A 22,908-nucleotide genomic window follows, 5' to 3' on the forward strand; every position below is an offset into this window, starting at 1 on the left:
TAAGTTGGTGAAAGGAGAGTTAGGCTCATATTCCTTGGTTCTCACTATAAAAAAAAATTGACTGTCAAACTTTCTGAGAGGAGTCAAAGGGATGACTGTAAATTCTACAAGAGTTGCTTTCTGAAAGGGATACACAGTGGTGTGCTGGAGCAGGCTCGCAAGAGCCGGTTGTTAAGTTTTTAAGAATGTTGGGAGCCGGTTGTTAAAGTAGGGCCCTCCATGGCTACTTTAACAACTGGCTCCCAAAATGTGGGCTTGGGCCCCCTGATGAATTCTCTTTTACTTTGCTGGTGGGGATGCTGAGCCCTGCCAGCTAAGTAAATAGACTACTGCTGCTCCCCCGCTCCTTGTTTCCAGCTCTGGGCAGCAGGCTGGGACTTCTCGAGCATATGAGAGAAGTTGCAGCATGCTGCTCAGAGCAAGATGTTGGGAGTGGTGGTAGTCCATTTATTGGCTGCCAGCAAAGGTATGCCTAGCGTGCCCGCACAAAGGGAGGGAGGAGAGAGAGGCAAGTGTTGCTCCTCCCCCCCCCCCCCCCCAGCCACCGCTGACCCACCTGCAGAACTGGCTACGTCCGGAGAAAGAGCCTGTTGTTAAAAATTTACCAGCACAACCCTGGGGATACAGCAGATTTTTATCTGCAGAGGTTGAGGAAGAGTTTTACCATTTTCTTGAAAGACAGTCTGCATCACATTTTACAGGGAGCAAAGTGGGGAAAACCCAGGGTGTATCTTTTTCCAAAGAGTACCTTTGCTAGGGAGTGGTTGTTGAAGAAACCCCTACTGTACAGATTGCACTGATTCAGATTCTATGAAATTAGTCAGTGCTTGGCTTTTTGGCTGATTTTTTTTCCTATTTGTTTTAGTTATGCTTTTTTATTTTTTTAATTTTACTGTTATAGAGTATTGCTCCATGTTAGGCTTAAGAAGAGGGCGCAGGTAGTCATATTCTGAACTGTTGATTTTTTGATGTTCTGTATAGATTACATCAGGTATAAATGTACTGTTTGTCAAATATTAATCTACATCAAGTAACCCTCTACAATGCTTTTGTTTGGAATAGCCTCAGGCAGAGCACAAGTGGTTTTAGTTCTACTTCAACTTGGCAAGAAGATTTCCTTCAAAGCTAAGAGACTTGAAAGAATCTCTCCCCCCCCCCCCCCCCCCCCGTGGTCAGCAAAGGATCCTGGGTAGTTTAATGGTTCCTGAATTCCTGAAAGAGCCCCTGCATTTGACTAAGATGGTCAGATAAAGACTACACTAAGATGGATGCTTCCAGAGGAAATGATACTACTAATCACTACTAATCATTTCTAAAGCGCTACTAGATGTACGCAGCGCTGTACACATTATATACAGGTACTTTCTCTGTCCCTAGGGGGCTCACAATCTAAGTTTTTTGTACCTGGGGCAATGGAAGATTAAGTGACTTGCCCAAGGTCACAAGGAGCTGCAGTGGGAATTAAACCCTGGTTGCCAGGATCAAAGCCCGCTGCACTAATTATTAGGCTACTCCTCCACTGAAATTAATTACAAATCATAAGTTTACAGTACTTTGATTATCACTGGGTAAACAGAATTCTTATTATGTGTATTTTTTAAATACTGCATCTTACACCACCATGGTAGACTTTTCTTTTCTCTGTGGGTACTGGCACAATTTAATGGGGCAATTTTTAAAATGCCCACATGCCTAAATGCTAATTTGAAATTCAGGTACATTGTAGTCACTGCATTAAGTGCTAACACATGCTTAACTTAGTAAAAAAAGGCTTACCGCATAACACGTTAAAACAGTTTGTGGTAATTTTCCCTTTTGTGTGTGCTAACCGTGTGGTGTTTTTTCAATTTATTTTTGGAAGGCGCATAGAAGCACTATTCAGGTAGCATGATCACTTTAGTACTCACTAACCTGTGGATTCTATATATAGCGCTGACCATTAGGTGCCAGAATTTGCGTACAGATTCAAGATCCACACACAACTTAATGAGGTAATAGGCACCAGTTGGCCACTTGATTGGTGCCTAATTGAAATTGTGCATGGATCTCCCCTGTACACTATTGCATAACTTGGCACCTAACTTTTGTTGTGACAATCGGAAAGGGGGCATGGCCATGGGAGGGGCCTGAGTGGATCATAAGCATTCCCAAAAGTTAGGTGCCAAGTTACAGAATTTGGCTGCCCTGTGCCTAACTTTGGGCGCTGGACTCACACCTTTCTCTATCAGCGCAAGTCCTGTCCAGTGTCCTTTATAGAATATTGGCTGAGCCCCAATCTTTTCAAAGCCTAGATTTTGGCAATATTTATAGAATTTCCCTCTAACCAGATAACGCAGGATTAATGTTGGAGCCCTTAGTGCCTCTGAAATAGGAAGCAGTAAGTGCTCCCATTTTAATTATTTGCAGTTGTCACACACTAATAACAACACATGACCTGCAAATTTTAAAAAATGGAAAATGCCTTACTTTAGGGACATGTTAGTATGGACTAAGTAAGTTCATTCATAGTGCATCTTAGTAAAAGGGCCCCATAATTTGCACTTGCCTTGAAGCAGGTGCAAATTATGAACGGGATTTCAAAAAGAAATCCCTGCACAAAGTCCGTCCCCTCCCCCCAACCTCATATAAATCATCCGCTTTTCTCCCACATTGAAAGACTGTCGGAGAAGTCAGGTTTTGAACAAGCTTGTCACACAGACCAATGCTTACTTAGCAATGTAAACATTCTGAAAATTACCCCTTCCCCATACTTATTTTCCACAACCTGCCTGCATCCCTTTAAAGCATTTCTATGTCCTTCACGTTGTTTAAATGTTACTTTGGTCAGAAACTAATTGCGAAATCTTTGCCTGAAGTTTATTTTGCACAATGCCTTCTGCCCATTCCTTAGGTTTATTACCAAGATAATTTGTCCCACCTTTCAAGAAATAAAGTATTGTCGTGTTTAAGTTACAGAAAGGCAGATCTACTATGACAAGAGTGAGTTCTATTTTATGTGCTTTTGACATTTTCACATTGGATTTTAGTGTAGTAGACTCTGAAACCCAAACAATGCATTAATGGGAGTCACCCTTATTGCATGAAATGATGCTGTGACTCAGGATTCTTGCATCCAATTGAGAAAAGGGTGGTTCTCAGGTGTAATATATCTCTATATATATGGGTGTGTATCACCAGACATATTATATCTGAGCAAGTGATACAACATGGCCAGCATCAAAGGCAGACCTTCTGAAGAGAAACATATGGAGCCATGCAAACCCTGTGAGGTACTGTTTTATGTTAATAACAATTTACCCGACTTCATCATTTGCAAACAGCTACTATGTATAAGTTAAACATTACTCTACTTCATTGTTAAGTTGATCTTGGCAAATGAGTTCTTTCTTGCATGCTTAGAAAAAGCACTTTCTTAAATTGATTTTATTTCTCTACTTTTTTTTTGCTAGATAAAATAATCCAATTAAAAAAAAATTATTACAAGATTCCAAAATTTTCTTAATAAAAATGAGTTAGACATGCTAAACTCCTTGCAGCCTGACAGGATAAGGAAGCTGGAAAGCTACTATCAAATACTAGAGACTTTTCCAGTAAAAGGGAGAAAGCAGGCAGCTAAGAATGAAACTGGGAGTAGAGAGTAATATCACAAATATATCTGAGGAGATCCCTGTATTAACAGTCACAGACCAGAGATCAGTTAGTATAAATAGGTTTGGTTAATCCTGATGATTGATGTTAGAAAATTGTTATGTTTGAGACGGGGTTTTTAAGAGGTGATTGAGCTGGAGTGGAATGGGAATGAGTATTTGTATATGAAATATAGGGGCCCTTTTACTAAAGCTTAGCAGCTGGTGTGTGCTAATTTTGTTAGCATGTGCTAAGCTTTAGTAAAAAGGCCTCTTAGTCTTTTTCTATTTTGCTATCATTTGTTTGCTATTTATTATATGGTGTGTTGCTTGGTGTATTAATTTTACCCAGTCATTGTAAATTGTTTCATGACTGCGAACTGTGTAAGCCACAAGCTTCTGAAGGTTTAGCAGGAAATAAAAGGGCAATTTTACAAATGGGCACATATTTTTAGGCACCAAAAAGTACCTATTATATTCTATAAAGGAAAGTGTGGAAGTGTTAATCAACTAGCGTATTCACATTAGTGCGCACTAATGCTGAGCTATCACGGGAGTACTTAGCGCCTCCTAAATAGGAGGTGTTAAGTACTCCCGCACTGTTCATGTCCATGTGCTAATGGAAAATTTTGCACAGGACCTGCAAAAAAATTAAATATCAAAAAGCCCTAAAGGCTAGATTCTGTAATTGGTGCCAAACATAGGCGCTGAAATGATGTGTGCTCAGCTAGTATTCTGTACAGGGTACCCTGCACAGAACGACCTTTACAGAATAGTAGCTTAACATGCACTTCGTAGCCTAACTTCAAGCATGAGCATTTATGCCTGCCAAAGGCTGATGTCAATTTCACGTCCACTGATGGCAGTTAGATGCACAAATGCAGGTATTCTATAAAATTGAACCTAATTTCTGAGAATACTCCTGACCTACCCATGCTTCTCCTATGGTCACATCTCCATTGGAGTTTTGCGCTGTGAAATGTAGGCACGTTATAGAATAGGGTATAGGGTAGATATGCACATTAAGTCCTAATTACTGCCAATTAAATGCTTAATATCAATAATTGACTGTCATCACTTAATAGCTAATTAGTTTGCATGTGGTTCTGTGATCCATGCCCCAAATTGCATGCCCAACTTTGGGTTGACCGATACAGAATCCGAGGGTAAATGCTTAACATGCAGGAAAGTCCCGTGTTAAGATGCAATAAGCTTAGTATAAGGGCCCCATAGTTTTTAGTAGACAAATCTTCTTTTCAGAATGGTTTCACATCAGGATTATGGCATGTTTTGGTGGTAAAAGAAATCTGAGATGACAGAAAATTGTTAATTATAATCAAATATCTCCTTCATTAAAGCAAACAATGCAATGGTGACACAACCAAAAGAAAAATCTTCTGATGTTTTACTCTTTTGCTTGATGGCATCTAATCATTAAGGAATCCCTTTACTAAGAGGCAGTAAGTACTAACGTGTGCTTCCCACATGCCATAATGCACTACCATGGGGACTATCCTGAAAATCCCAACTGGCTGGGTGTGCCCTGAGGACTGAGTTGAAAACCTCTGCTCTAGACCAGTGGTTTTCAACCCAGTCCTCAGGGACCACCTGGTCAGTCAGGTTTTCACTCTATCCACAATGAATATGCATGAGAGATTTGCATACCAAGAAGACAGTGTAAACAAATCTCTCTTATGCATATTCATTGTGAATATCCTGAAAACCCAACTGGCCAGGAGGTCTCTGAGGACTGAGTTGAAAACTACTGCTCTAGATATAGGTGCCAACATTGATTGGTGCCGACAATGATTAGGGTTGCCAAACACAATACAAATTGCTCCTTCATGGAGACAATGAAGGGGCTAGTTTCATATTGAGGGTGCTGCTCAGCACCGACAGAGCTGGCTCCTTTGGATCTATGTATGAGGTACCACCAGTAATTTATACAGAGGTATTCTTGCTTCATAGTCCATGCTAGTTACACCCTTTTCTGTGTACACTGGCATTCTACTGGTTTTCCCACTGCATTTTCATATGGAACATTGAGAAGTAGGAATGATGCCCATACAGCATTGAAGGACCAGCTTATGAAGAAGTGGTAGTGAAACATGGCCCATGGCAGCTAAGAGTCCTGCCTGCAGTGTCCTCCTGCATGTGGTATTGGAAATGCATTTTCTGAGATAAGTGCAGTAATTGATTCAAATATAAGAGATGATACGTTTGTAAGGTGAAATGAAAGGTTAATTGGAATATTGGACTGTAATATTGACCAACTAGTAAAAAAGGCCCGTTTCTGTAGGCAAGGAAACGGGCCTTAGGCAGGCAATTCCCCCCCCCCCCGAGCTACGGCCCCGTCGAACCCCCCCCCCCCCAGAATGCCAAAAACTGCCGCCACCACCGCCGTTGTTGTGCTACCTTCCCTTCCCTTAGGTTCTTCAATCATCTTCTTAGAAAGTTTAACTCCGTGCGTCTCAGACGCACGGAGTTAAACTTTCTAAGAAGATGATTGAAGAACCTATGGGAAGGGAAGGTAGCACAACAACGGCGGCGGCCGTTTTTGGCGTTCCGGGGGGGGGGGATCGACAGGTTCGCGGGAGGGGGTGGGTTTCGAGGGGGCCATAGTGCCGGGGGGGGGGGGGGTGACAGCTGATTCCGAGGCAGTAGGAGGAGTTTCCTTACTCCTCCACTTGCCTTGGAATCAGCTGTGTTGACGTCAGTGACGTCCGTTCGTGTCTGCCTCGCAGACCACTTGCAGCCAGGGAGCCACGGTCCCAAGCATAGAACGTTGGAGGTGAGAATTATTATATAGGATGACGATGTTGGTGCATCATGAGTAGAGAGGGTTCATGTGAAACAAGCCACCACTGAGGTCATATCAAACTATCTTTTATTAGCTTTTAGTTGTTGCACATTTTTTTTTATTTTATTTTTAATACATTACATCCAAGTGATAACACTTGTAAAGAAATACAGATAAGCATAATTGCTGCAAAAATGTACAACCAAAATTCATATATATCTTCTTTAGACCACAAATTTATGGGGAAGGGAGGTTACTTAATATTCCAGGAGAAAGAAAACTTAAGGTATAGTTTGAACAAGTATATAGCCTTTACACGCCTTCCAGAATTCTAATTAACTCAACCCAATGTTAGATACTTAAGTTACAGAAAGTTTCTTTGAATCTACAAATGTTTTCAAATGCTCAGGATTGAAGAAGTTGTATTTAAGCCCTAGGTACTTTATTACACACTTGCAGGGATAATTCAGGTAAAAAGAGGCACCTATTTCTAGGGCCTCCTTTCTTATGGCTAAAAAAGCCCTTCTTCTTTCCTGCGTCTGCTTGGCAACATCTGAGTACATCCATACCTTTGCCCCACAAAATAGGGACTTTGCATTCCTAAAGAATAATCGTTTGACTGCATCTAAATCTTGCTCAAATAGTTGTTGCACATTTTAAGTACATTTCAGCGTTGAGCAATATTGTTGTTATACTGTATAAATGTTCCCTCTGTAGGTGTGTCCTTATAAAGTTTGATTTTCACATGGTTTGGCAATCTTACGGCAGTATATCAAATGATCTCACAAAACTAAACTCAGGATAATAAATGACTGAACATAAAGACCAACTGGCCTATCCAGTCTGAGCAGTTATTCTGAGCCACACTGATATATACCAGCTGCCAGCCATCAGTTGGCGATATCTTCTTCATTGGTTTGCTACTATTACAAGTGAATGAGTGTACAAGTTCCCACACTTAATTCAACACTAAACCACACTCCCTATGTCCTTCTACAAGCTCTAATGTAAATAGCTACCAAAACTAGTGATGCTGACTTTTGCCTAAACATGTAGTTGCATATGACTCTAAGGCTTTGTTGGGCAATACCTGGCCACAACTAAACCTGCTGATACTCAACCAATTGGTTTCAGGGGCAGCAACATTGCTAGTCAGTGTTCCATGGCAATGGAATAGCCATGGCTGAGTCTGGGTGAGTTCAGGCCCATCCAGCAGTGGCATAACTGGTTTGTGGCTGGTAGGGATCCCTAAGCCCCATCAGCTGAAGACTCCTAGTAATCTGGCATCTCTTAAATTCCTCCTCCAACTCCCTTGGTACATTTTAAATCCTTTAGTGGTGGGATGGCAGCAAGCAGCAATTCTTACCAGATGCTCATGCTGTCCTTGAGCCTTCCCTATGACATAACTTCCTGGTCTCTGACACAACTTCCTGTTCATGGGACCAGGAAGTTGCATCATAGTGAAGGCTCAGGGATGGCAAAAGCCGTCAGTATAAGTTGTTGCTCACTGCCAACCCAGCCCTGAAGGATTTAAAAAGTGCCAAAGTAGTTGGGGGAGAGAAGTTAAAAAATGCCAGAGCACAAGGGGGAGATGCCTAACCATTTGAGGCTCAACACACCCAAAACTGGGTATCTGACTACATCCCTGGTCCATGGTAACATTAAGTTGTGTTTCCTAGACCTGTTACTTGTTGTCTCTTGACATTAGAAATTAAGGATGTGTATTCATTAGCATGCATTTGGTTTGTTAAAAACCTAGTGCATGCAAGACTCATTTAAAACGTATTTACCTTAGAATTACTATGAGGCATATTTTCAAAGCACTTAGCCTCCCAAAGTGTTTTGAAAATATGCCTCTATGTGTACAATTAATTTATGTGTACTAAATGTTCTAATAGGCTACTCCTCCAATCAAAACTTTTTAATGCACAACGGTTAGTGCAGTTGGGCTGAGAACCTGGGGATTAGGTTCGGTTCCCACTATAGCTCATTGTGATCCTGGGCAAGTCATTTAACCCTCCATTGCCCCAGGTACAAAACTTAGATTGTGAGCCCACTAGGGAGAGAGGAAATACCTGCATGTAATATATGTAAACTGCTTTGGTTGTGCCACAGAAAGGTGGTATTACAAATCCACTACCCTTTACTAAAATGAACGTCTGAAACAAACCAAAAAAGTGCCTGACAATCAGGACTGTCTAAAAAATTCCATAAGCTTTTTCACCTGTGCACATACCTATTAGACATTAGATATGACCATGTTCAGATATTTTTCCTGTTTGGTAGAGCTTCACCATTTTTTCTTATAAAACTAGTGTAAGGAAGTTACATTCCCTCTAACGTGAATCAAACATATTGCCAATATTCTTGCCTTTGAGAGTGGTGCAGCAAGATCAGTGTTTTAATTGCCTAGGATAGGCAGGTTTCCTGTCAGTCTCACAAGACTTGCCTTCTCTATGTCATTGTAACTGTGATAGTACTGCACTGACCCCACCAGCAGGAACCCGGATGGCTGATTCCCACACACCTTAGGGAGAACGTTATATAAGAGAAGTGTCACTCATCCACCTTGTGAGAAGTGTGTGAGGCTTTCAGGGATCAGTATAACTTCTGTGTTTTACCAAAAAGAAGGGCCCAAACAGTACATCTATGCTTTTACGTCAAGGAGTGCACAAAGGAACTTAGAAACAGTGGTATCAACTTTTACAGGACAAACAGACTCAGCTGACCAAGATCCTGGGTCTTCAATTATCCCAAGGCACTTTATGCAAGGACTTGTTACTCTTATTTTATCTTGTTTTATAAAAATAAAAACACACAGCTAATACTGGTATTCAGAATTCATGGAGAAACACAGAGCAACACACAAGAGCTATACTGGAATGGAGTCGTTGTATATCAGTTCTGATCCTGATCTTGTTTTTATTTGCTTAAAAGAGAAAAAAAACCCCAACAGTAAAAGACTATAGCTGAACACTTGGGGTAGAAGATACATACTTACCACCCTTTATTTCTATGGTTGGAGAGGTACATATATAAGAAAAGACTAATATACAATTTCAATACCAAGAACAAGATAGAATAAAACAGAACAAATACAAAATTGTATTTAAAAACATATGCAAAACACTATTTCTAAGTTTCTTTTTTCCCTTTTTCAGTTGATGCAAAGAACTACCATTTGGGTCCTTCCTTTATATTAATTCTATTTATTTTTTGAGGCATCTTTGGGAGACTTTGTTATTGCTGTTTTGCATGTTTAAATTAACCAAAATGTGGAGGTGGATGGAAACAGGGTGACTCCAGCTGCCCACTACACTACTCATAAATACAGTTAGTGAAGAAATCACACCATGAATACAGTGAATGTTAATCATACTGCATCATGTGCATAATATTGTAATAATTATGGCTTTGTGTTTAGACTCCTGATGTGCTGACAACTGCATCAGGGATTCCAACAGGAGACAAGCTCAATATTAAAACAGTAGGAAAATGTGGGCCGCTCCTGGTTGAAGATGTGGTGTTCACAGAAGAGATGGCTCACTTTAACAGGGAAAGGATTCCGGAAAGAGTTGTGCATGCCAAGGGTGCAGGTGAGCTGGCTTAGAGAAGGGGAATTTTGTATTTATTAATGTAATCCCAGGCTCACCTCATCTAGCCTGTGGCTGCTTATACCCTGTAGGAGGCAGGCTTGGTACACCTTCAAGTTTCTGGTTTTTGTCCTAAATTAAGAGCTCTTTTTGCATTAAACATAGAGATCAAAATTGAGATGTCCAGGTTGGAACATGCTCACTGCTCTGGTATTCTGAACAGAATCTGCCAATGCAGAGCCTTTTCTAAAATACATGTAGAAGTGCATATGCTATTTGTTAGTATGTGAAGCAGAAGGAGCTATTTTACAAATATACACATTGAAAATATGTATGGAATGGAAGTGGCACCACTTCAGAATGTAGCTTTCCCATTTTACATATCTACACGTGCAAGTACTGCCAATAAAGTACTGAGACCACAATTTTAACTTGGTTTCGTTATGGAGGTGAAATTAAACTACATGGGATGAAGGAGAATGACTCCCTTATAACCTCATGAAAAAAACCTTGGCTGAAAGGAACACTTTAAAAAAACAAACTATGAATGCTTTTGAGATGGTGTAAAACCCAATGTGGATTTTTCCCCCCATACACCTGTATTTCCTTTGTAAAATGGGGGATACATGTGGAGATTTTAGTCCTGAGGCAAAGAAGACAATCTTATGTAGAGAAAATATTTATTGATAAAGACTCAACACAATGCTGTGTTTCGGCCACAAGGCCTGCTTCAGAAGTCTTAATCTGAAAAGAATGGATGAACTTGTAAATTCCAAATGTGAAGCACTTCCAAATTGATCGAGTAGAATGGTCTTGAAAAAGACCATTTAATAATAAACAATGCGTACCTTCAAGTCTAGTTTGGAGAAAATAGACAAAACTAGACTTGCAAAATCTAATTCACTTTAATAAAAGGACCCTCTAGTTACTAATAACTGGGGGTTAACAGTAAAAGAACACATTTTAACAGTAGTACACTTTGATAACTTCCCCCTATAACTATATGTACATTGGTTGAATATTACCAGTATACATATACCTGGAGCCAGTAACCACCTTATACATATATTCAGAAAAGCTGCTTATCGATGAATCAGTACTAAATTTGTGTATTCTTTAAATGCTAGTATGGCATTTTAAAAGGCAGACTGACTGCTGCCACTGAAAACTGACCCATTTATTATTAAATCACACAGGAAACAGCGAAGGTGACTCAAAAGAAGATTGGACAATGCTCTTGAATTCAGTGCTTATTGAACAATCTATAGACTCGACACGGCCATGTTTTGGCCAACGGGTCTGCATCAGGAGTCTCTCAATACTGTTAATGTGGCATATGTCTCAACTCCAATTAGGATTGTAGATCTATCAGTGCTGAATGTAGGTCTTGGTGGGAAGATAAAATAACTGCCAATAGATATAGACGGTGGTATTCAGGAGCAAATGTCTAACAATTCGCAAGACTGGTGCCTGTCGAGTCTATAGATTAATTCAAGAGCATTGCCCAGTCTTCCTTTTTGAGTCACCTTTGCTGTTGCCAGTGTGATTGCAAGCCTGCAAGAGTTTTTGTTCTTCTGTGTATACATCAATTTATATTTAAAGACAGGATGTGATTGTTTTATTCACCAAACTGGATGAGTATCTTTTGGTCTTAAATTGTTCTATGTCCCAAATTGAAGTAAACTGAAATTGAGCTCAGAAATAATGCTAAGGGTCTCTGTGCTAGCAATTCCCAGCATGGCAAATGAGAGGAATCCCATTCAATTCCTGTGGGCTTTCTTTCATTTGAAAAAGTCCTACATTTTCTATATTAATTTTTTGTATTGTTTTGTTACAGGAGCATTTGGCTATTTTCAAGTGACACACGACATCACAAAATATAGCAAGGCTAAAGTATTTGAGCATATTGGAAAAAAGACTCCAATTGCAATTCGATTCTCCACTGCATGTAAGTCTGGTCACCTTCATCTTAGCAATTTCCCACCTTTATTTATTAGGATTTATTTACCACCTTTTTGAAGGAATTCATTCAAGGCAGTGTAACGTAAGAATAAGTCAAACATAAGTAATAGGCAAATATTCAAATAAAAGTACAAGTATGGCATAATAAACTACATTGAAATGTCAACACAATAAAACATTTTAATAGACAGCATAGGGTATAAGCAAAGATGGAACAGTAACAGGCGGAAGAAAATAAGGGACTCATTTAAAGAAAGTTGAAAATGAGGTCAGAAAGGTGCTTGAACATTATCTTAGCTAGGGCAGGAGTGGATAAACCTGTCCTGGTATAACACGTGTAGCTTGTGTCATTCCTTACAATGTAAGCGGGGTTGAAACATTGAGCATTTACTGAAAGCAAAACTGGGTTGCATAAATTTTACTGGTTATAAATATTTGCCCCCTGTTTACAAAGCCGTGCGGCATTTTTTACAAGCTGTTTTTACATGCGTTCGGAGTCCCAGAAACTTGAGGTTTGCCGACTAATTTTACCCTCTGTCCTGTTACCAACTATTTTTTATTCACTTGCTACTTTTCCCCTAATCCTTAGTCCCCCTCTCTACCCCCTGTCATTGTCCTACTATAGGGTGACTGTCTGCTCTTTCCTATCACAATGGTGGAATTCCTTTTCCCCTTTTTGTACTGTATATTGTACACCGCCTAGTCCTGCTGTACCAGTTTGAGTGGTATAGAAAGTACCAATAAACTATAAACTGTTGCCGATACAGCCGATTCAAAGTGAATGGGCTGTGTCAGCAATACTGCACCGTCAGCCGCTAGTGTGGCTTTGTAAACAGCGGCGGCTAAGAAAGCAAATAAAATGTTAGGAATTATTAGGAAAAGAAATGGAAAACAAAACTGAGAATGTTATAATGTCTTTGTATTGTACCATGGTGCAACAGCACCTTGAATACTGTGTGCAGTTCTGGTCACCACATCTCAAACAAGATATGGTGGAATTAGAAAAGATACAGAGAAGGGAAACAAAAATGATAAAGAGGATGGGACGACTTCCCTATGAGGAAAGGCTAAAGCGGCTAAGGGGAGATGTGATAGAGGTATATAAAATACTGAGAGGAGTGGAACAGGTAGATGTGAATCGCTTGTTTACTCTTTCCAAAAATATTAGGATTAGGGGGCCCACAAGGAAGCTACTAAGGGCCAGATGCACTAAACTTAATGAGCCTAAATCATAAGGGTTTTTGCTCTCTCAGTTAATGCATGGAGGCTTACTGATACTTTTTTCCATAAAAAATTGCTTATGTTTTTTTTTTGTTTGCTTCTCTATCTGCCCGCGGAACAAACAGAATAGGTAAATGTATCTAAAAGAGAGAAGTTGAAATAACCTTTTCCCAGAAAGCTTAGGATTTTGTCATAAATTGTATGTGTGTGTGTGTGGGGGGGGGGGGGGGCACTTGTTCCTTTCTACACATTATCCCCCAAACCATTCAACCTGTAGCTGTCCAATTTAGTCATATAAAATCTAGAGGCATCACGATTGGCAAAAGGTGGCAGTATGCTATTATTATAACAGATGATACTGACATCTTATGGCCAGTGTGGTTACTGCAGATTGCACTGACACAATGATAGGATGTATTCTCACTGTTGTGAGGAGAAAAGTAATTAGAATTCATTATTATTATTATTAATAATAATCTTCTAAATAACTAATGCTGGGGTTTTAACAAAGGCTCCCATTTTAGCACACTAGACAGTGGTGTGGGTCTGCGCTACTGTTTATCATGCTGAAAACCCTGCATTAGCTGCTTAACACAGATTTGAGCCCTGTAGTTTGCATTTAAGTGAAAGGTAAAATTCCCTTCAATACAAATTTTTATATGATTTTTACCATCTTGCATACCATTCAGTGAATTTGTCAAACACAAACACTTAAGTGAGTTCCAAATTCCTTAAAACTTATTCATTTGAGAGCTTCATACCATTGAATTACCTGTAAGGTGAAATGTGATTGAACAGTGAAACAGAAATAGTATGATGATCTAACTTCAGAAAAATTTACTTCAGGGACAAACAATTTTAATCACCTGCATTCAGACTGAGTTCCAAGGCCACCGTGCCTTAAGGTTCTCCAGTTTTTCATAGAAATTCAGCAAGATAATAAGTAAGCACTGGAATGTTGTCTCTTTTCATACCTCTCTGGTAATAATTATGAAAAAGGAAGCTCTCCTAAGCAAGTGGCCTTATTTGGCAGCCTGGCAACATTATCCCTAGGGATCAGGCAGCACCATTTTGTCAGAAAGAGCCAGTGGGCAAGAAGAGATCAACCCTTGGATCACATCAAGCTCTGCAACTTAGATTAAATAATACCGTTTTTGCTTATTTACAACTCAAACTTTTAATGACTTCTGCTCAGTCTGTATTGAGGCACCAGTCCTCAATTTTAATTTGAACTTACTTCTTTTATTTTGCTGGAGAAAGGAAACTTTTATCTTCCCTTCATATTATAAATAACTCTCTTCATGCCCTGTGATCGGAGCTGGATATATATTTACATCTAACCCTCTTCCTAGACAACAAAGAAAAAGCCTACAGCAACCTGCATCAATTGGACCATCCAAGGATATCAGAACCAGAAACTATAAGTACATAAGTATTGCCACATAGGGACAGGCCAAAGGTCCATGAAGCCCAGTATCCTGTTTCCAACAGTGGCCAATCCAGGTCACAAATACCTGGCAAGATCCCAGAAAAGCTCAATACATTTTATGATGCTTATCCCAGAAATAAGCAGTAGATTTTTGGTCCATCTAAATCTGTGTGCCCAGCAATATCTTATGGACATATTTGAGCTGGGGGGGGGGGTGAGATGATTTTAACCAGTTGTATTTTTAGATTGCATCAAAAGTTTATACAGTCAGAATCAAATAGCCATTTATAAACAGCTTCTTATTAATGTGCAGATATAACCACAAGTTAACTCACAGGAAACGGATGGCTCCTCTGGAAACATAGGAAACACCGTTAGAGAGATGTTTGGTTTATTCCATTGTGGATCTAAAGTTCTTCAACAGGCACAGAGATTTTGTAATTTATGTGCAAAGTCCTGCTTTTACATTGGACTGCATTTACAAACAAGGCACAATTTAATGTATGGATTACTGAGCCAGCTAAAAGAAGCAGATCATTATTACAGATTTGATTTTCCTGTTGCAGCATATCTGTATCTTTGTGACTGATATTTACATATTTTCTGATTCTTTACAGCTGGAGAAGCTGGATCAGCTGACACTGTTCGAGATCCTCGAGGGTTTGCAGTGAAATTCTACACAGACGAGGGAATCTGGGACCTTGCTGGAAACAATGCCCCTGTCTTCTTTATCAGAGACCCTATTTTGGTCAGTATATCTTCTGAAACATTGGTAGATACACATTTGCATTAATATATTTTGGTGCTACTTAAATATTATTAAGGCAATTTTCAAAAAATATTTACCTAGTTAAACACCAATGTACTTAGGTCAAAGGTGACTGAAAATCAACTACCCTGAACCAATCTAAAAGCTGAAGTAGGGTCCCACAATACATGTGCTTTTAGATACATTGGGAGACAGCATTTCCAAGGGTGTGCTTAGGTTGACTTGAGAAGCCATATACTGAAGCCCTAGTAGGGCAATGGATACTTTTAGTTCTCATATTTTGAGGTGCCTCATGAATATCTGTTAAAACAAAATACTGCTGGACCCATGATGGTGCCATCTAAGTGACCTGCATGTGCAGGATAAACTCCATTCTGGTCCAAAGTTGGAATACTTCCCCCAGTAGCTGAGGGCTCAAAGAACTTTGTCTCCAGAACAAAAGGTCCGTAACTTTGGAGGAGAATGCTGAAGACCTCATACAAGGGTTTCCAAATCTTTTTCTAGAGATGGGAGTAACTAGTGAGGTAATTAAATTTGCTGACGACACAAAATTATTCAAAGTTGTTAAATCACAAGAGGATTGTGAAAAATTGCAAGAGAACCTTATGAGACGACTGGGAATACAAATGGCAGATAATTTTTAATGTGAGCAAATGGGAAAGAGGTACCCAAACCATAGCTACGTGATGCAAGGTTTCACATTAGGAGTCAATGTTCAGGAAAAGGATCTAGGTGTCATCGTTTATGATACGTTGAAATCCTCTGCTCAATGTGCAGCGGCGGCTAAGAAAGCAAATAAAATGTTAGGAATTATTAGGAAAAGAAATGGAAAACAAAACTGAGAATGTTATAATGTCTTTGTATTGTACCATGGTGCAACAGCACCTTGAATACTGTGTGCAGTTCTGGTCACCACATCTCAAACAAGATATGGTGGAATTAGAAAAGATACAGAGAAGGGAGACAAAAATGATAAAGAGGATGGGACGACTTCCCTATGAGGAAAGGCTAAAGCGGCTAAGGGGAGATGTGATAGAGGTATATAAAATACTGAGAGGAGTGGAACAGGTAGATGTGAATCACTTGTTTACTCTTTCCAACAATATTAGGATTAGGGGGCCCACAAGGAAGCTACTAAGGGCCAGATGCACTAAACTTAATGAGCCAGTAACATGGTTTTTAAACTGGTTCTAGCCAGTTTAGCGCGCAAGTAGTAAACTGGGACATGCACAAAAGGGTTCGCCAAGGCATTTTCCTGTCATGGTAGCAGCTAACGAAAACGGAATGAGCTAGTTGCTATTATAATGTGAATGCGATGCACTATTGTTTCTGACTTCCGATATGGGGGAAGCCACTGCTTGTCCTGGGATTGGTAGCATGGAATGTTGCTATTAATTGAGTTTCTGCCAGGTACTTGTGACCTGGATTGGTCACAGGATACTGGGCTAGATGGACTATTGGTCTGCTTCAGTATGGCTATTCTTATGTTCACCAAGTGGCTTAAAATTATGTGATGGGGAAGTCACCAATAACACCTCCAATTTGTCAGCATTAAGTAATAAACAGTTGTGTGCCAGCTAACAATCTACCAAAGAAAAATATCTAGCAATGTCCTTGATAACCAGGAATGGACTTTTTATGGTACAAAAATCTCCCTCTGTTGCAGTGACTTGAATAGATAATGCTATGTCTTTGACTTCATTCTGATAGTGAAACAGGGCACCAAATCTCTGGTTGTATTAATCAGTTAAATTCTGTCACTGCTGCAGTCTACTTTATGAGTGACAGAAAAGCATCCAGAAGCACCATTATACAACCTTATAATGAATGCCTCTGTTATTGTCATGAAAGAGAATGCTCTCCACTCAGCCATTTAAAAACAGGGAGCTGATCCAGGCAAACCAGTTTTCACAGACCACCTTCCTGAGGAAAAGTAGGTAAGTGCCTGGTCAGAAAAGCTCTTAGCCCACTAATATGTCCAGAACTTTTCCAGAAGGCAGTTATCCCTAGACTAGAAGGAAACTGGTACAGAGTGTTCAGCAGCCACCACTTTGGGAGATCCCATGAAATTTGGTTGTAATTCCTGTGGCTCTACTTACACTAGAACCAGGCCAGGCTGCCGAGGCATTAAATGAATGGGGCTCCTCAACATCAGTCACCTCCAAGACTCACCTAGGAGCCATTTCCCCACACAAGAAGAAATTATCTCCAATCTCTACATACCATTACCATCTCGGGGTTACAAACCTTACACAAGAGATCTTCAGCTATGCAGCAACTGCATATGACTGCCTGAAGAGTGGGACTGGAAAAACGGAAAAACCCTGTTTTCAGCACTGGGGTTGTGGAATTATGAAAAAGGGGAAGGGGATACAGCTTTGTTTCCATCTTGGCCACCTCAAAGCTGGAAACTGGCATTTTCTATTTCTACAAAAATATACAGTGAATATTCAGAGCGGATTAACTGGGCAGGAGAGTCTCCTGCCTAGTTAAACACTGCTGAGCTGGCCAGTTGCCGATATTCAGTGGCACTTAACTGGGTAGTTCCACAAATATGGGTTCTCTCTAGCTGTCACAAAACCACCTATGTTAGAGGTAGTCTGATGGTGGGGTTTGGGTGGAGCTGCTACTTAGCTGGTTAGCGGCAATATTCAGTCCACCAACCGGCTGCGTGGTTAAAGATAGGACAGCAAAAAAAAAAAAAGCAGCAGAAGGCCAAACTTGAGAATGTCTTTCTTCAGCTGTTTCTGTCTTTTAAGCAAAAATTTGTATGATTATTATAAACCACCCTGAAAGACCTGTTAAGGGCAGTATATCAAATATGTAATAAGTTTCCAAGTTTATTAAGTGTTTGCTGCCCATCAAGAGATTGTCTGAGCATTTTACAATACTAATACAATAAATGAAAAAAGTAGTGCAAAAAAATAAAGGGAAGAGGGGAAGAACTACAATATGCATAGGCAACTTGAAAATTGAAATTCTGGTCTATGCTTAACAAAAGGCCAGAGCCCCAGGAGCACATTTACTAGTACCAAAGGTAGCAGAAGGTGGAGTCCTGGGAGCACACTTATCAACACTTGCTCAACCACAGACTGTTACCTGGGAGCCAGGAAACCTGCTCAACCAGGGCATCAGACAACAGAATGCAGTGCTAGGAGCCCAACTGGGATCATGCATTGTCAGGGAAGGATTACCCAGAGACCACAGTCCTGTTGCTCAGCAATCCTATTGCACCAATCCATATGTCTAGACTATCTGCTACAGAAAGAGAAATACTGAAGAATGAAAGGCAGCACTAGATTTCTATAAGGGGAGAGAAGTCAATTTTGAGCATTCTTTTTCTGGGTTCATCTACTGGCAGAGGGATATAACCCACATGTCTGGACTGGTCTGACATGGACGATAAGGAAAACTGACACTCTAGGAAAGGGACTGTTGATTATTAGGGATGTGCATTTGATTAAACATATCATTTCCTGCTATTAACCTGAAACAACAGGAAAAAACCTGAAATGTTGTTTATCTGTGTTGTCAATAATGCACGCCCTGCGCAAAATGGGCATTGGAGTTCACACTTTGAACATTAAGGTGCACTATTGCCAATAATGCCCCAAAACAAAAAAAATGTCTTAAAACCTTGAACAAATAAACAAAATTCCATAAATGTCATTATATCTCCAAATAATGGCTATCAAGGAGGTGAATGTTTCTTTGTTTCTTGACTTCAGCTGTAAACGCACTAAAATCTGCATTTAGTTCAAACCCAGTTGCACTATAGCTAGGAGACAGAATAATAAGTTGGCATTTATTGATAAGACAATGCCTCTCACATGCTCTCAATCATCTTTGTTTCATTTTAGTTCCCCTCATTGTCACATGCCCAGAAGAGGAACCCTCAGACTCATCGAAAGGATCCCAACGCTCTATGGGACTTCTTCAGTTTGTGCCCTCAGACCCTGTTTGAGGTGATTGTAGCTTCTTATCCTTTTCTTTTACTGTTACATGAGCAAGAAACGTCCACAGCCTCAGGTTTTGGATCTTTTGGTTCCTGTAATTGAGTCTAGTTTACTGAATATTCAAGTGCCAGAAGGTGTTATAGAATCAAATTTAACCATCCTCACTTCTTCCCAGGGTTAAAGCACGAGGAGGGCAGTTCCATAAACTAGGCAATAACATCTACATGTGCATTGCCCCCTCAGTCTCTGAAGGTCATCAACAATGGTGTGTGCGTTCCCGATTTGTGCATGCAGTTTAATTGAACAAGCCAATTAGTGGCAATAATTGCCTTTTTTACAAGAAACTATTGTCACTAATTAGATTTAATTGGGACCAACACATGTAAAGTTAGGCGCAGGATCCATGCCTAAAGTTTACACGCAGGGACATGGAAATGGGAGGGTCTTGCACATCTCAGGGCAGAATGGGGACATGACTTTGATTTATGCATGTAATTACAGAATAATGGTGCAATGCACGTAAATTTAGGTGTGAGCACTTGCACCACGATTTCATTGATGCAAATGGCCACATCTAAATTTATGTGTGACTCTCCACTTAAGCATGTATTCTATATACTGTTCCAAACTTTAGGCATGGCTTATAGAATACTACTTAAGCGTTTTTTGTTTGGTGCTGATTTTATAGGTGCCTTTTATAACATTTACCTCTACATGTGTAGATGTTTAGAATGCTAGCATAAGTGTATGTATATTTTAGGGATGGCCATTTGCTTGCAACAGTATGGGAAATGCCAACGACCTATTCCATATCATTGCATGTTGTTATCAAATGAAAAGGAGCAGAAAAAGCATGGAAATGTGTGCTTTATCGTTTGATGATAATATTGTACATGCTTTTGAGAAAATGCACACTATTTACAAGGAAGGCGCCCAATATGCATGTGTGAATCACTGCATATATGCACACAGTGTGCACTCTTTTAGAAAGCATGCAGACTCTTTAAACATGGTGAACATCCCCAAAATCAATATGGGAAATGACAAAAAAACAAAACAAAACAAAAAACCCAGTGTTCTAGTTGCCCATCCCTAGTATAGTTGCTTGTTTAGACTTGCTCATACTTTTTCAGTAGTAGCTTTAAATGAATTACATTCTCTACACTAGATATTTTCCTCTCTCCTGAGGGCTTACAATGAGTTTATACCTGAAGCAATGGAGAGTTAAGTGACTTGTCCAAGATCACAATGAGCAGCACTATGATATGAACCAGGCTTCCCTAGTTGTCAGCCCAGCACTCTAACTACTGGGCTCCTCTTCCTAGTGCTATTCTGTAAATATCTACTTACTTTTTGGGGGATCTTGCCAAGTACTTGTAACCTGGATTGGCCACTGTTGGAAACAGGATACTGGGCTTGATGGACCTTTGGTCTGTCCCAATATGGCAAAGATTATGTTAACTTCCATAGTGTGTATTTGCCAGGGGAGGGTACAGGGGGGCAGAACACGAGTAGGATATTGGCAGGGCTGTAAGTTATACATGTCACTGCTATACTTAGGTGCTCACACTTACAGCAGTTCTATGGCTGGCGTAAAGGCAAGCACCTAAATTTCAGGCATGTATAAACAGGGTTACACTAGCATTCTATAATGGAACCTAGCTGCCTAGGTCCTTTACAAGTTAGGTTCCTACTGCATATCCTTAGGCAGGGCTGCTGAGAAACAGATTAGAGACTTCCCCGTCCCACTTCCCCACTTGGGGCATTGCCAGTCCCTGCCATTGCCACCCCCACCCCCTTATCTTCCTGTGTCTTCTCTTCTCCTCCCTCAGTCTGTCACTCTGGCTGCTCCTGTATTCTGGGACCCGGGTTATTGCGTTAACGCAATCACCTGGGTCCTGACACACAGGAACAGGAGAGAGACAGAAGGTCAGGCTCGGGAAATCTTCCCCCCTCCCCCAGCGTTCCTGTTCTCAGGGAACCTAAATAGATGTGCCGAGTTATAGAATTGTCCCATCATCTCTAGGACACTCTATGTTTCCCAAGTCAGTCTTGCAGTACCCCCTTGCCAGTCAGATTTTCAGGATATCCGCAATGAATAGGCATGAAACTGATTTGCATACACTGCCTCCATTATATGCAAACCTCTTTCATGCATATTCTTTGCAGATATTCTAAAAACCCTGACTGGCAACGGGGTACTCCAGACCAGGGCTGACTTGGGAAACACTGTTTTAAGGTTTAAAATAAGAGACTTATATATGGATTTCCTGCACGGAGACCGGGGGCTAGCTAATATTAAAACTATTTGTTAAATTAGATAACAATGTCTGCACACAGTAAGATGCTCCTCAGTTTGTTCTGTACTATTCTGTGGTTTTTACTGGTTGAATGAATATTAAATTTGTTTGCACAACCATTGTGTCAGGTGAGAGAAAATTGAAATAAATAAAAAATTATTTCAAAGATTGTAGTTACTGAACTTATCAGTTTCTTCCAGAGTAAAATCTTCAAATGGGCTAATTTTGTGCATAGCGTGACAGGAATGAACCTCAGCCCTCTGTCTGGGTATATTGGAAATGATTTCTGTCTCACATTTGCATTGCACCATGGATTGCACCCTTCTGGTTACAAACCTTCACATCATCTTATTCCTCATATTTACTTCTGTCAGGTTACTCACGTGTTCAGTGATCATGGAACTCCAGATGGATTTCGTCATATTGATGGCTTTGGAGTTCATGCGTTCAAACTGGTGAATGATAAAGATGAAGCTATTTACTGCAAATTCCATTACAAGGTACTCATTGTAAATTCATACAATTACAATAATTTACAAATAGCTTTGTGTACCTCTGTCCTTTCCCTTAGAAGTAATCACTACTACACTTCTCTCAGGGGACCTTTTACTAAGCCACGGGAGGACTAATATGCAGGTTGCGTGCACCAAATCAGCACTACCGCTGGGGTAGCACATGCGCCCATCAGTAATTCCAAGTTTGACGTGCGCCAAATCCCACAGTAAAAATAATTTTCTATTTTCTACCGTAGGGAGTTTTCCCAGCGGTAATCGGCAGTGCAGCCACATTGGCGAGCATTGCATGGTTACCGCACCGCTAACATGTGAGCTCTTACCGCCAGGTCAATGGGTGGCAGTAAGGGCTCAGGCCATAAGCGGGCGCGTTCTAGTTTTAATTTTAGTGCACCCCCATTTCCTGGCCCATTAAAAAAATAGCCCTTTTCCCATCCACGAGAAAAAATGGTCCAAAAGGACGTGCCCACACTACCTCAGGCCACTTTTTACCGCGGCTTTGTAAAAGGACCCATCAGTTTCTTCAGGAAGCATCTGGTTTTCTACAGTACTTAATATGATTTATAGTATCTCAAACTATTTCCTAGTGAAATATCTATTATATTTTTCTTAATAGTTTGTATAGTGCATTTTAGGTGTACACTGTACTTTACAGAGATTTTCAAAAAATGGACAGTCCATAATGCTTGGGGTTTATAGTTAACACCAGATGAGACACACAACAAAATAAAATACTGAAT

The 22,908-nt window shown here is 40.2% G+C and overlaps 1 protein-coding gene across 2 annotated transcripts in view; it reads left to right on the forward strand.

The window, feature by feature from the left end:
* The first annotated feature begins 3,176 nt into the window (after nt 1-3,176).
* The window catches only part of LOC115468788 (catalase-like), a 60,554-nt gene continuing 40,822 nt past the window's right edge, over nt 3,177-22,908 (forward strand). For both annotated transcript variants that reach the window (XM_030200785.1, XM_030200784.1), the window contains exons 1-6: nt 3,177-3,269; nt 9,851-10,022; nt 11,857-11,967; nt 15,249-15,379; nt 19,261-19,365; nt 22,031-22,156. In XM_030200785.1, coding sequence (XP_030056645.1) covers nt 3,207-3,269; nt 9,851-10,022; nt 11,857-11,967; nt 15,249-15,379; nt 19,261-19,365; nt 22,031-22,156 — 708 coding nt within the window. In that variant the 5' untranslated portion in view covers nt 3,177-3,206. The remainder of the gene's footprint in view (nt 3,270-9,850; nt 10,023-11,856; nt 11,968-15,248; nt 15,380-19,260; nt 19,366-22,030; nt 22,157-22,908) is intronic.

This window comes from Microcaecilia unicolor, chromosome 4, assembly GCF_901765095.1.
Source record: "Microcaecilia unicolor chromosome 4, aMicUni1.1, whole genome shotgun sequence".
Lineage (NCBI taxonomy): Eukaryota > Metazoa > Chordata > Amphibia > Gymnophiona > Siphonopidae > Microcaecilia > Microcaecilia unicolor.